Raw genomic sequence first — 14,937 nt, 5'->3', positions numbered from 1 at the left:
TTTATGAAGGACATTTTTAGTACAGCAGACATAGCCCAGAAATACCAGGTAGAGTACATTGGAGCTTCTTCAACATGCAGTTCTACAAATTCTTCCTCCACACTTTTAGTCCTCCCAATTGAAAAAGCTAGAAAATACCACAAAGATACCTTTTTCTTCCCCTCTGCTTTTTAAAACCTTACAGTTATCTGAAACCTCAAGTCCACATAGGCTTTCCTTTTAATTCTTTCTGTAGGAAAGCGTGTGGTTTTTACTTTCTTGTTCTCTTAATTGGCTAATGAAACTCTCATGCAGAAAGAGTGAAATCTCATGCAGAAACCACTTCTTAAGCAAAACGTATGACTGCTTTTCACTTGGAATTCAATGAGAGATTTTATCCTCACTTACCTTACAACTACATCTGAGCTCCTAGTCTTTGATGAAGATCTGACTGTTTTGAGAACTTCAAGCTTAATCCAGAAGGCCTATTGTAAACAGAACTCCCACTGATTTCAAAAGACATTCCATATATGAAGGTCCGATAAGATCAAGATCTTGGAGGGATTAACACTTTTAGTTTAAGAATTCACATATTTCAGCTTAGCAGTCAGAAAAACAGACACAAGCTACAGTATATGATTAATTTTTATTGGATGTTTTTAAGGGAAGTGTCTGCTTAAGTAGAGTTTAGAACATGGTAAATAGTCCACACAATGAAAAAAGTCATTAATCAGTGTTTCATTATGTTGCTAAGGCAATGAACAAATAACAGACACTGTCAAGATGAATAAGGGACTCCTGATTTTCAAGGTTTTGGAGTGTCTTGTGCAGATTCATCCCAATTCTATCTTGTTTGGTCCTTTTGAACCTCTAAGACTGCACCATTTCCTGGAATTCTGCAAAAGATAAGAGAATATTTACAGTAGAAATATTAAAATGAAAGGATTAGGAGTAAAAGATTAGTGGCTTATCAAGAGATTTAGAATAGAAATGAACAGAAAACAATTACCTGATAGATGAGCAGGGGAGAAGAAACATGTATGGAAGAGAGACATTGCCTAAACTTCCTCTTCTAAACAACAGATAGAAGAGCAGTGTTTTGTTGACATTTTTAAGGAATAATAAAATGTTCAAGGTAGTTTTAGCTTCTCTCTGAATAATACTGATTTTAGGCAAAAATAATGGAATGGCTAATACGGAATTTGAGTAAGAAGTTAAGAGCTGAAGTAAAGGAATTAAAAGTGAGTCCGTGTGTCTTATTAGCTGTTTGCAATGCTGCTGCAGTTGGGAATTATTGATTTGGAGCACAGTCTAAAGCTGAAAACATTGTGCAGTTCCATGTAGTATGATACTGAAGTATTGTGTTGTACAATAAGATATTGTTATTTGGAAGATCTTTCAAATGTTTCGCTTCTGTGAGTATATGATCAGTCCCATCCCTGAACAACTGTATTAGTATATAGATTGCTTCATAAATCATGTATGTTTATTCTGGCACATTTCCTAAGGAACTGGATTTAATTCCTTCTGAAGAAAGAAACAGAAGAGTTCTGTCCTCCTAGCGCAGTGAGCTAGGGAATCTGCACACCAGCACATTCCCTGCGTGCTATTCCTTAAGCCCCTTTCATGCTTGTCTAGGCAGCTTGCTTCTCTCATGGAGCAATCTGCCATTGGCTGCAAGCCTTTTGTGTGAGCGTGAGCTTCCTGTTCAAAATGGGACACAGAAATACAGAATTATGAGCTCAGAAGGTTTCTGCACTGAGCAGCCGTTAAATCACACTGGCATTTCCACAGGGTGAGTGCAATATGCTGCTTCCTAAAACAGCTGCTCCTTCCTATCTGGTCCTTAGCCTGCCACTGAAGATAAATGGCAACCATGCCCATGCACAGAGCCTGTTGTGGCATCTCGTGTCGGGTAGTGACACTTGATCATTCTGTTCTTATTATGCGGAACAAATACTGAACTACGGGCTGCTAGCTCTTGCATATTGTGAATGATTTCACTGACTAGTGGAATTTCTGTTGGGAGATAACTGCTGTAAATGAGCTGATGTATGTGCTGTTTATTCTCCTGTGTAGAGCTGCTTCTTTTGTCCTTGATTTTACATTTGTTTATTACAAATGATGCTAGCAGAGTAAGTGGGAGGAGAAATAAGGGGTAGTTCCTTTCAAAACAACTGGAAATTTGTGAGTGAGTGGCAATGAGAGAGTTCCTTAGGGCAGCCTAGATGGATTTTTTTGACTTGCTCGTGCAAAAGGAGTTGCAGACATGAACCTGTGACATGAACCTTTCTGCCCTTAAACAGGTTGCTACTGCAAGGGTTTCAGTAAAATCACTCAGGTACATTAAGGTACCATCAACGTAAAAGAGAATGACACATCATTACAACACATCCTGAGGAGCCTTATTCTGTGTATAAATAAGTTAATACCTTCAGCCCCAATTTTACCATCCCCATCATGGTCTGCAGTTGCCAAGAAGGTCTTGGTTTCTGAGGTGGTTAACACTCTGGCTCCACACTCAAACCTCTGAAGGAAATACCTAGGAGGAAAACAACTTTGATTGTGATTTTCACAGAATATTATTCTTTTATGCTGGTTGTATAACCAAACTGATAGGTATCTATAAATAAATTATTTACCAAAATAGCCAAGTCCTCCAAACAATGCTTTGTTTGACAAGTTAAATGTTAGTCATACACATTTCTGCTTTGTAAGTCCAGCCCCGATACAACTGATTCTGCCCACTACCAAAATCCAGCCCCGGCAGTTATCTTTTTCTATACTGAGCATTAAAGGCAGGTATTTGCTAATTTGTTTTTCTCTGGAGGGATTATCTACTTAAATACAACTTTCACAATCTGCTGAAGGTCTTATCAATGTTTAGCATAACTTGTGCTTTAAAGAACAGTTCTAGAAAGAAAAAAGTGCTGATTTTTGGATAGCCTCTAAATAGTTAAAATTCTTACTTGAGTTCATCTTCCTCAATAAAGCCACTTTGATCATTGTCGAGAATCCGGAAGATCTCCTTGAGCTGGCTGCTACTCTTTTTAGACATCCCACTGATCTGAAAGAATTTTTTGGGACTAAAGGAATCTGGAGCTGAAAATAAATTAACAAATAAATTAACCCCAGACCACTGCGTTCACTGTTCCTAAAGGGTCTGAGGATGCTGCTTTGTTACATTCTATTTGTTCTAAACATGAAAGATAGATAAAGCCTGTCAAAGAATGAGCTTTGCCATACTGCACCATACCCTCCTAAACATCAAAAAAAGTCACATAGGGATAAGTTACAAACTGACAATATAAACCAGTCATGAACAAATATACTGTGACAGCTAAGTAAAGAGATTACAGAAATCTGTTTACAGTATGTGCTTCTTCAGTATTCCTTTGGGACTGAATTAAACTTGCTATGTGTTACACAAAATAATAGATTTTTAGTTTTAATTGTTTTCTCACCTTGGCAGTCCCGCAGAGCAGCAGCAATATCAGAAGGGCTTAGAAAGTCTGTAAGGCTCATTTTAAACCTGTGCAAAATAGTATATTGCAAACAGATTTGTGAAATACAATATGAAGAATACTGTGTAGAATATGTAGAATACTATATGGCTAACAAGACTTCTCAGGGTAAATGGATCTAATCAATCAAACCAACATCGCTGCTATTCCTAAACAAATCAGAAGATTCAGTACATTACTTCCTCAAAAATAACAATGCTGAAATAGTACTTTTTAATGAGATGGATTACGTAAATGATGTTGTGAGTTGATGATCAAGTTTGTATCATTTACCTGCATCCTGTTTAAGTACAACACATTTTTAAACTCTATGTAACTGTTAATCTAATAATTAATCTTACTGGAATGCATGGCATCTGGCAATATAAGTAACAGTATATGCAGTGGAAAACAGAAAGTCAAGAAGGTTTGCTTCTGTTTTCTCCCCCAACAGCTCTGAAGAATAAAAAGAAAACTGATACTTATCTATATAATGTCCATCCATATGTAATACCAGCAATTAAAAGAAAAATCTTAGAACAATGGTTATTGTACTTACTACTGGTGCAGCTCTGCACAGTAATTTCATTTAATTAATCTCAAGTCAGCTGCTCACCTTTATAGTTTTCTCAGCTCGGTAAAGGAAAAATGGCTGAGGAGATACCAGGCAAAATAGTAATGTTGGATCTGGCTTGCCACTCTGGCTTATAAAGGATTCAAAAGGTGACAATAACCACTACTTAGGTTACTGTTTCATGGATCAAATGTTTGATTTGAGACCTAGCTCAAATTTCTTCCTTAACTAATTAAACTTTTCTTTCTATTTATATCCTAAGATAATATGGACAAGAAGAACAGTTTTTTTAATAAATCCGCTTGCTCTTAATTAAGTACAACTCTGTCATCAAAACATAGCCTTTCAATCTCCAAGTATGCTAAAGATTTTCAGTTAACCTCTGGACCTTAAAGTCACTCATTGGAAGATGACTCCAGCAGTCAAATCCTTATGAAAAGAAACTAGTTTGGTTTCCTTAAGTCTTTTGATCCTTTGGAATGTATAAAGGAAGTTGGAGATGAAAGCTCAGAGGTGACAATGTGTCATTCTGATAACTTGTCACTAGGCTAGAGGAAAGCATGCTATACTTTGGGGTGAGCTTTCTACAGTAAGCTTCATTTCATATTTCCTGACCGTTTTCTAAATTACAGCGCTGTCCCTGATCAGGGGTAGAACAGAAACCAATGCCTTCAGTGACAGCAAAATTCTGAAACTAGGTAAAGCTGAATAAGATAATCCTGTTGTCTGTATTCCTTGGAAGATGATGTATAATCAGATGGCCTACTTAATAATCTATTTTGAATATTTTAAATTACATGAAATCAATAACAGACTTACTTGAAGTTGTAGGAATCAGACTTTGTTAGTGTGGAGGTAGATTTCTGTACATTTTACAACACACACTCTTACAATCTATTTCCTTCATATGAAAATCTATTTCCTTAATATGAACTAAGTAGGGGTTTATTATATTTTTCAAGAGCATTAATTTTTGGAAAAAAATTTAAGGAAATTTGCAACAGCAGATATGACGTTTTCCTTCTCAGAAAAAAATCTATTTCCATCTTTAAGGGCATTTATGTGGACAGAATTCTAGGATGAACACCAATAAAAAACACATGTATTTTGGTTAGAGTTTATTGTATAACAGTCTATTAAGGTACCTAAAGTAATGTTCTCCTAATACATGCACATCGTTTTATTTTGTAGTGAATGGAAATAGCATGGTACACTGAACAAGTAATATTTTTTATATTAGCAAAAGTTACAAATTATGCTGTGGAGTAGAGTAGTAATATAGCTAAGCCTTAGTGTAAGTTAATGGACTACAGTGGGTTTACTCCTGATTGGTTTAATGACAGTGAGAATAGTATCAAACATGACAATTGTTCCATAGCACCTGTTGGTCTGAATTTGGATAGAGGAATACAGGGTATAATTAACACGAAAATGCAGACATCATTTAATGGTACTTTTACCTTTTTTGTGATCTCTTTTGTATGCAAAAGAAGGTGGCATAAATCACAAATAATCAGATTTAACTTTAATTCCAAATATCAGCTCTCTAGTAATGAAAGAATGCTCTCTTCTGTCTCTTTCAGTAGGAAAACTGTTTATAGTACTCTGGAAGAACACTTTCCCATTAAACATAAGAACCATGGGCTGTTCTAAATTAGTATTGTCTGATTAAAACAAATTGAACGATGCTGATTTGTACAAGTTGAAGATCTGGTCTCAGGTCTTTTGGTGTTCTTTCTGTTTATCTTCTTCATTCAGTACTATATATTCATATTGCTTTCTGTCTGAGATTTGCATGATATTATGATCTGTCAGATAGTGGCAGTGGGAATGAAGCGCATATTGTGCTTTCTGCAGAATCATCCTGAAATTGTTTTCATCCTTGAAGGTACCTTTTTGAACTCTTGTGATTTTTCTCCTTTATGATGATCTCAAGTTGATATGAGTTTGAACAGAAGGGGGTTTTACTGATTCCTCTTGACACTTTTATTGCCAAGATGCTTCTAGAGAAAAGGTTTTTTTAGACCTCTGCGATAGTGCCATAGAAGTTACTTTATAGGAGGCTTCCTTTATTTCTGCTTGCTCCTACACACTGCTCATTGAACTGCTTGCTTTGTTTAAATTTTTGACTTGCCATACAAAACTAATTATTAAAAGTTAATGAGAATAAGGAAAATGAAATGAAGTAGAGGAAAATTACGAGATCAAGGCAAGCATATAATACTCAAGCTCAAAATATATCTGCAACTAATTCAGGCATTGTATTCATGTAAGTACCAAATGCTCAAAGAATGACATCTGGTTACCTCATACACTCTGCCATGGCACACAGGGTGCTGAACTGGTTTTGTGTGTATTCAACAGTAGTAAAGTAACCAGAATTAGTATTATATTAAAATATGATCTCAAATAAAAGTGAGCTAATTGCTACAGTAAGTTCACTATTATTGCTTATGAAGGGATCTTTTAATGTTTGAAATTCAACACTGACAACAAAAGTGATGCTAATCCTGGCTGAAAGATGGTCTACAAAAGCCTAAAAGAGCTGAATTTCAGAATCAAGTTGATGTCACTGTATATTGATACAGGTGGGAATCTAGGGTTACTGGGTTTTATTTATTTATTAATGACACTTCATCTGAAGTACAGGTTTCCCTCTGCTACAATTAGAATGAAATAATCAGGGATGAGTATATTATAAAAGGGATATTTTAAGTAGATAATCTATTCTACAGTTAAATTATCTGCCTGTTTTCCTTACTTCTGTGGATATGTGTTAGTTTTGGTGATTGTAATCACTTTAGGGCTTCAAAAACTGAGATCTAGAAAAGAATTTTTCTAAAAGATGTTATACAAGCAATGTAATACTATAAAGAAAATACATAATAATTCAACCATATAGAATAGCTTCTAGGTAATGGACAGCTAACAATAGTGCAAAATCTGGTACAGAATCTGAGTATTGCACAGTTTCCAGGAATGTTTAGCACTTGTTCCTATGAAATTCAAGAAAAACTATTAATTTTTGTTTGTTTGTTTATTTGTTTTCGGTTTTTGCTCTACTAGGGACATTTGAAAGTGCTGTTGAGTTGTTCATGTGAATTTTTATGTCCTTCTGTAACTTTACCTCTGTTGTTTTGCCCCAAGGTGTCTTCATGTGCAGTATATACAGGAATATTAAAGCCTTTTTTTGTTGTTGTTGTTGTTTCAGACTTCCAGAACTAAGCGTGAAGGTGTAGTTCTGAGAAATACAGAACATTCATATTGATAAGTTCTTGCTAGGAATCTAAACATATATACCCACTGTTTTCAAATCAAGTACCATTCACTTCTCTAATAAACAAAATAAAGTTGTATTTTGGTAAATCATTGACAGGTTGTGGACTAGTCTTGTACTCTTTGTGTTCTGTTTGGTATAAAGTACAGAGTTAATTAGCAGCGGCAATCAACCAAAGACATGACTTCAAGTAGATGCAAAAGAAACATCAGCAGTTGTCTCAGATGAGATCAGAGGAGAGGTGTTAACCTGAGACCAACTACAATAGCGTAAAGAGATGCTGTAGCAGCTGTTAAAACCCACACAACTCCATCTTTCAGCCCTGGTTGTGTTAGGGCCAGAACAATTGTGTCATGATCCTGGGTAACAGATTCTGTCTTTGTAATGAGTTTGGAAGTAACTAAAATAGATACTCAGTAACCTATGCGGTTGATCATTAATGTTGATGCCTCAGTGGTGATGTCAGAGAACCTTCATGTGAATATAGCTATAATCATTAGAAAGGGCCTTTACAACAAAGTGAGTTATATCCTGCCACTTCAAGTGTCTCTTAAGGCACATGCTTTAATCATATAGGAATCATTACAGCATCTGATTTGAATGGTTGCTTGGGCCATAGTCTTTTACTATATTTAACAGAGAAGTTCAATAACATGGTTTAGTATTTGACTCTTTTGGTACTGTGCATTATTACAATAAAGGATGAAATCCAGGCCTTGGAAGCCTCAGTGACAAAACTTTCTTTCCCTGCAGCAAGTAGAGGATATTACCCAGAGCACTGAAAAGAGATGTGGACTGTAGACTCCAAGATACAAGATACATCCTGTGGCACTGTGGGTCTGGAGCTAGACTAAGACAGGTACTTCTCTCACATTAGGAGAAATGTCTTGTGTACTTTCCCCAGTTTAAATTATGTCCTTATCATTCTGTGTAAATGAGATTGATTTCTGTTTGAAAATGATAGCAGAATAGACTAATATAACTGGTTAATAGTGTAACTAATTCATAGAGATTGGTCTGATCAGGATATTTTTTCACTTAAAGAGCTGTCCTGGAAGATCTCTGCTAGCATTTGATATGCTGTGCGTTTGCCTTCAAATGCACTTGCAAGTGCTTCTGTGACTCAGTACACAATTTTCTGTCTCTGACCCTAAATATAATTGTCTAAGATGTTTCTGTCTGCTGTCAGCATTATAGACAGTGTCAGATCTTCAAAAGTAATCTTTAAAAAGTAATCTTTAAAAGTCTAAATTGTTCAGGTTTTTTGCGTATTTTAATAACTGTGCCCTAAGGTTGGAGTCTGTGAAATAATCTGTATGCTGCCTTTTGTGACATGTAAAAGATATGTACAGTGGTACTATACTGTTACAAAAGGCTTTCTGCACATGGCTGTATTTCACTATGATCCACAGTGTAAGAAGCCATGGTAAAATAAAACAAATAGCACTGAAGTGGTTCCAACTATTTCTATAGTCACTGTCTGTCCTCATTGGTGTCAGTGGGATTTCTGCCATTAATTTCAGCTGTAGGAGGATGTATAACCCTTAGTGAAGTATAAAGTAAAAATACCCTATAATTAGAGTTAACCTTATAAGTAAACATCAAAAGTCACTTGTTTAACAGAAATGGCCTTCTAAGTAAAGGAAAAGCAGGTGTCTAGATTCAGACAAGCGCTTAAAACACATGCGTAAAGCATGTGACAAAATTCTGTTTACAAAAGGCAACCACATACTTAGGGACTCTGGTGGAAAGAGTTGGATAGAAACACTTGCAGAATGCAGGTCATGGTCTCAGGCCTCCAGATCTATGATTCTAGAAGAGTGTTCTTCACTTTAAGGAAGCTGTGTGGAAATGTGTTTATGATCATGCAGCACTCTTTCCAGCTGTGGCCTTACAGGCACAATTTGAAGAGCTTTCTTCAAGCACATGATAGGCAGTTACAGAAATTTCCCAGTACCTGACAGCCTGTGTGAGTGAGAGACAGAGAGGAAGAGAAAGAAAGTGTATTCTTGTAGACAGAAAACAGCATTTTCTCCACCAGTCTGCTTAGTGGTAATACTGAAAGAAGGAAAGGTCTAAAAAAGTCTCTAGTCACAAGCTCTTCTTAACTTTCTGATCACTGAAGCTGATATCAGACTTACCCTGTCATTAATTTTTTACTGTTCTTAATGGAATGGTAAGTGGTGAAATTGTCTTAGATTTGTAGACCTAGCAGGCTAATCAGTGTGGAAGTAAGTGTGGTTAAATAAAGGACCTGCCTGCTAACTCAAAACTTATCTGAGCTGTCTGTGCCTTTCTCTCTCATTTAGCCATTAATATTGGTATGATGCTTGGAAGATCTTCGGTGACCCATATTAAATAGTGAAAATATAAAAGATAATATCAGCTGAGATACCTAGCATTTTCTGACAATAGTGAGAGCTTTTGGCCTTGCAATCAGACTGCAGTTACCAATTCTTCAGAATTTCCTTTGTTTATTGCTCTCCTGAGATGATACTGAAACCATAAATGTGAATTTGTTTGATGGACAATTCTTTTTTCACTGTTAAGGAAAATTCTACAATATTAGGGCCTGATTCATTCATTAGAGTTAATGGAAATTGATTTTTTGCTAACATATAAGGCATGAACACATTATTGAGTATTCATTAACATCCTGTAGATTGCTTTAATTTTGTGTAATATGATGATTTCCCAACATTGTGTTGATGTTTCCTTCCTTCTCCATAATGTTTTATCATAAATGTATTATGCATCAGAACCACTATAGCATTAGCAGATAATTTTCAAATGAAGATTTTTGATTTGCAAACATTGAAACATCTTCTTAAATAGCTCCCACAAATACAGTATGAGGCAGTCATCATACAGTTTTTCCAAGATTAATGCCCAAGAACAGACTCTTCCAAGAGTTGCAAATTTTTCAAAAAGAGTATATAGGAGTAACTATCATGTTGGAAATATAATGTTCTGGATGATTAAAGCCATCTAGATTTTTTTTAAAGGCTGTTTGGATATCTGTTTATTTTTATCACATGTATAAGCCTAAAAACCCCCATACACTGTAGTGTCTAGTTAGGTACTGTTAGCAATTATTTAATTTTTGTAACCCAATTTGATTGCTGTGTGTGTTTCTATTATGACAAGATCACAATGACATCACACTCTTACTTTCCAACCAGAACCCTAACTTAGTGCACAAGCTGCATGAACAGCTATGAGCAACTGTTCAGAATTTTGCATTCTCCTCGTTCCTATTTCCAGCTTGCTATTTCAATCTGTCTGTGAAGAAAAAAGATTTATTTCTTAGCGATTTTTTATGGAGGTCTTAATTTTATGATACTTTCCTCACAAACATTTATGCATTTGTTTTTACAACCCTGTGAGACGTGGGTGTTATGTTACCCTCAGTTTTAAGATGGAGAAAAGCAGCAAAACACTGATTATTGGGGCAACATGCCGCAGTTTTCCATTATGGAGCATCAGGGACTTGATTTTTCCAAGTGCTTTTCACCTAGCTATATCCAAAATACATCTTCCTTTGCCTTCAGTTACATTTGTGAGGGTTGTAAAAACACATCTTCTCTAATTAGACTTCCATGCAAAATAAACAGCTTAGAATTGTGCTAACAATTAATACTCTTTACATTGATCTTGCAAGAACTCATTTTAGCATAAATCCTGTTGGTATGATTAAAGGGTAACAAATCTCTGTTCTGGCTGTCTGTGTGCAGACCTTCAAGTCTCATACTGACAGAGAGAGGAACTCTGGGCTCCTGACTCCTACCCCTGTGCAGGTAGACCCATGTCTTGCTCCTTTGTATCTCTGCGCCGTGGTGTGCAACTTGCCAAGTACAGCCTAGTATGCTGCATTATTTAGTGCCATATGGATGGCACTAAAGGGCATTCAGTGTGCAAAGTGGACCCAGTAAAAGGTATTTATTCCCTGACTGCAAACTAGCACCACAGACCTTTCCTGAGACCTCTGTCCTGCTCCCAAGATCTGAGGCATAGGGAAACTTTCTCCTTTGGAAAACAAAATGTTAGCATTCTGTGTTCAGAGATGATTTAATCGGGAAAACTGAGTCATCATCAGAAGTGGGCATGTGGGATACTAGAAGTGTTCTGACTTGAATTAATTCAAGCAGATAGAATACTGTTTTAACTTCTTGTAAGTGGAACAATAGTGCCATCAGGTGGGCAAGAAGGTGAGTGATTCCCTGGAGAGTTTTGAATGTATTGCTTTTCAGTAATCTAGATTCATCTTGGATCCGGTTGATCTTATATTAAAATTGACAGCTTAATTAGTGCTAGGTCCTGCCATTTAATTATTATATGAAATATAATAAGTTGCATAAAGAATGACATAAAAAGATATGAACCATTGAATGCACCTTTTGATTAAATACCACCACTGCTAGTTACCATAACCAGTTTTACACCTGGTCATTTTATTAATTCTAGTTTTTTACAACAGGTGCTAGCTATTTATGCAAATATTGAAAATTAAATGTCCCACAGAGATGCTTTATTTTCTCCTGCTCTTAATATTTTTACTAGTATCTTTGATGCCCAAAACACAGATGAGCAGAGTGGATTCCAATTCAGTGTCCCCATGGTATAAAGACCTTCTGCTTAAAGCACTGGGGAAAGTGGTTTAAGTAGTGCTTGCACTTGTTTTCCAGCAATATGAAATCACTTGGCAGCAATTGTTCATGACCTTCCAGGGTACAAAATGTGTAAATACATAGTAGGCTTGCAATAGGAGAGATTGTTTATGGCACAGATACCTTGGTCTTTATCTTGACTGCTTGTTAAGATTTGACCAGAGCTTGAAACCTTGAAAAACAAATAAAAGAATAATAAAATGGGACCACATTTTGTAATTGCACACTCAAAAAAGTACTTTCTTAATTTGAAGAGTTAAAATGGGAAACTAATGATACTTCCTCTGATAATCATTCCTTAAAGGTAGCACATTGTATATTCATAATAATAGATACTTAAGACAGAGGAACTGTGCATTTAAATGTCACATTGTACCATAGTTCAATGGTAAAAAGCAGTGAAATTATACACTGAAATTTTATAAATATATCAATTTAAGTTCCAGTCCTGCAAAAATCTCTGTAGATGTAAAAAGGAACTGACCACCTGTAGCCAAGGGCAGAATATAGACCAGCTCCTGTGTTAGATTCTCTCTACAATACAGAGCAGATTTGAGCCCCACAGAATCAGATCCATAACATCCAGTGTATGGAGCAGGGCAGCTGCCTAGAGCGAGTCATTAGAAAGTCTCAAAGGCAGATGTTATTCTGTTTAATAAAGGCAGTCTTACCATCCACTCCAATTTTACCGTCTCCATCACTATCACCTGCTGCCAGGAATGCTTGGTCTCAGCATCAGTCAAAGCTCTGGCACTGGCTGAGAAATTCTGCAGGAAAAGTGTTAAAGGTGAGAGGACAAATAGTGAGACATACTCAGTACTGAAAGCATATAGAGTTTGTTATTGGTAATAGCTGTAAAATTCTACGCCTGATTCAATTCTTGAGACTATTTCAAAAGCTCTTTGTAAATCATTTTGAATTCACGGACGAAACTTCCTCTAACTTCAGTGAGAGTAAGGGTAAGAAAGTTAAGGGAATGTTGCATCACAACATGTAAAAATCCTTGATGACATTTTGGTTTCATTAGATTAAGAAGGCAAAATTAAAACTGACTCCATAATGGCAGGATTCATCTTCCCTCCTGTGTTATCTTTCTTATTTTCTTCTAAGATGTAGACTCTTAAGAGTGGAAAGAATTTTTCTGACTTTACTTTTTAAATTCAAAGCCAGATGAATATGATCTGGAAGATAGAATTCATTTGATAGAAAGATGAGAGAAAAATAGCCCTTTGAATTCAGTCTAGTAAAAAATCTTGCAATAATAAAAAGCAAACTCTAGCAGAACTGCTATTTTTATCTTCACAGTCTGTCAGTTATCCCTACATGAAACAAGTATTTTCGGTGCTATTAGAGTGTTTTGTCGTTGTGATCCAGCCTTTGTTATTTGTCTTGCAGGTCCTTCAGCACAAGCACGCACACACGTGCGTGCACATGTACACACACTCACAGGTTTGTCTCTCATCTAGAGAGACAGAAGGAAAGGGAGTATTTCTGATCTTATCCTGCATTTTTAGACAATGAAACACAAGCCTGCTGGTTACTCATTTATTTATTTACTTACTTCAGTTCATCTTCCTCAGTAAAGTCACTCCTGTCCTGATCAAGAATTCCAAAGGCTTTGGTGAGCTGGTCTTTGGACTTGGAGTTGAGACCCACTTTGACAAAAATGGTTTTGTAATTGAATGAATGAGCAGCTGAAATGAGCAGGGTGAGATGAAAAAAAGTAGTTCAAGATCTGGAACAAAAAAAAAAAAAAAAGCTTTTTGGTCAAAAAGCAACAAACTGTTTTGCAATACAGTGAGGGTCATTACAAGCCCCAATCAACAATCTTTGATTTTCCTGAGTTTATTTCAGATTAATGGGATTTTTTCCATCAATGATCTCTCAAACCTAGGAAGATAAATATTGAATGTGGTCTTCATCATGCAAGAACATACATTTGTAAATAGATAGTTCACCCAAAAATAAATTCACAGAACTTGAGGATAAATATTGTGCTTGTATTGAAATCAGCAGTTTTATTATTATTCTCTGAAAAAAACAGGCTTCCAGGCTCTGGATTTTTTCATATGTAAAATTGCTTCAATGCACAAGTGATGATGGGTGCCTGTACCTTGGCTGGCAAAGATTAAAACTTGCATCTGTTCCATTACCTTGCCTCCTTTTCCTCTTTTTGATAAAACAATTAAAGCTGTAATTAGCAACCAGACGTAACAAGAACATCTTACCATGTATCCTGAAGAGGAAATCAATATTTTACTGTCTAGTTCATCCTTTCAGCCTTTTCTATTTCCATTGGAATTGGGATGTTGGGGTAGTGGGGTAGTGAGGACAAAGGAATTTGATAAATAAACTGAACCCCCAAATTTAAAATGTAAATGTTACCTTGAGAGCTCTGTAGGCCAGCAGCAATTTCAGCTTATGTCAGGACAGCAGAAAGAGCCATGTCAAAGCTACTGTAAAATGAAAAATACTATTGGGTAGAGTTCATATTGATCTTGCTCTATCAGCCTTTGATGCTGCCCCACAAGGAGAGCCAAGTTTGACTAGTGGGGCAGTTGCAACCTAGGTCCCAGGGCAAGCCAGGGGAGCTGCCCTGCAGGATCCACCTGTTCCATCCTTTAGTTCAGATACATGGAGTGCATCTGGCTTGCTGTTATCTCTAGTTAAGTCTTCAGGTGCACAAGCTGAGGACAAAACCAAACGTATCTGTAGAACTGCACGGCATTTGGGGATCTTTGGTTATTTCCATGCATTTTTTGTGTGGATTATTGCGATGTCTTCAAAAGCTCCAGAGGAAAGATTGAACTCACCTTGACACTTAGTATTCCCAGAGCCAAGAACAGAAAAAACTGTAGGGTAAAAGATTTGCAGAGTCCTCTTGACTTAATTATTTTTCAAATGACAGAGGTAATGATTTACATAGACTTCAGTTAA

The 14,937-nt window shown here is 36.3% G+C and overlaps 2 protein-coding genes across 2 annotated transcripts; both read right to left on the bottom strand.

Annotated features, from left to right (window-relative positions):
* Nucleotides 1-634: 634 nt before the first annotated feature.
* Nucleotides 635-3,504, bottom strand: LOC141930264 (parvalbumin, thymic CPV3). The gene is made up of 4 exons (XM_074840879.1): nt 3,444-3,504; nt 2,949-3,081; nt 2,412-2,521; nt 635-875 (listed from the first exon to the last, which is right to left on the bottom strand). Exons 1-4 carry the CDS (start codon nt 3,502-3,504, stop codon nt 850-852), a joined length of 330 nt encoding a protein of 109 aa, XP_074696980.1. The 3' UTR covers nt 635-849.
* Nucleotides 3,505-12,630: 9,126 nt separating this feature from the next.
* Nucleotides 12,631-14,491, bottom strand: LOC141930070 (parvalbumin beta-like). Its single transcript, XM_074840379.1, is given in 4 exon segments — nt 12,631-12,722; nt 12,725-12,780; nt 13,562-13,694; nt 14,386-14,491. Coding segments are annotated over 4 exon segments (342 nt in total). The 5' UTR covers nt 14,447-14,491.
* Nucleotides 14,492-14,937: the final 446 nt, after the last annotated feature.

This window comes from Strix aluco, chromosome 15, assembly GCF_031877795.1.
Source record: "Strix aluco isolate bStrAlu1 chromosome 15, bStrAlu1.hap1, whole genome shotgun sequence".
Lineage (NCBI taxonomy): Eukaryota > Metazoa > Chordata > Aves > Strigiformes > Strigidae > Strix > Strix aluco.
Note: the sequence above shows the minus strand (reverse complement) of the source record. Positions and strands in the feature narration are given on the sequence as shown.

Coding starts and splice junctions, on each gene's coding strand:
- LOC141930264 (XM_074840879.1), bottom strand. CDS start 3,504: ATGAGCCTTACAGACTTTCTAAGCCCTTCTGATATTGCTGCTGCTCTG. Junction 3,082..3,443: donor TGCTCTGCGGGACTGCCAAG/GTGAGAAAACAA, acceptor ATTTATTTTCAG/CTCCAGATTCCTTTAGTCCC. Junction 876..2,411: donor TGGTAAAATTGGGGCTGAAG/GTATTAACTTAT, acceptor TATCTTTTGCAG/AATTCCAGGAAATGGTGCAG.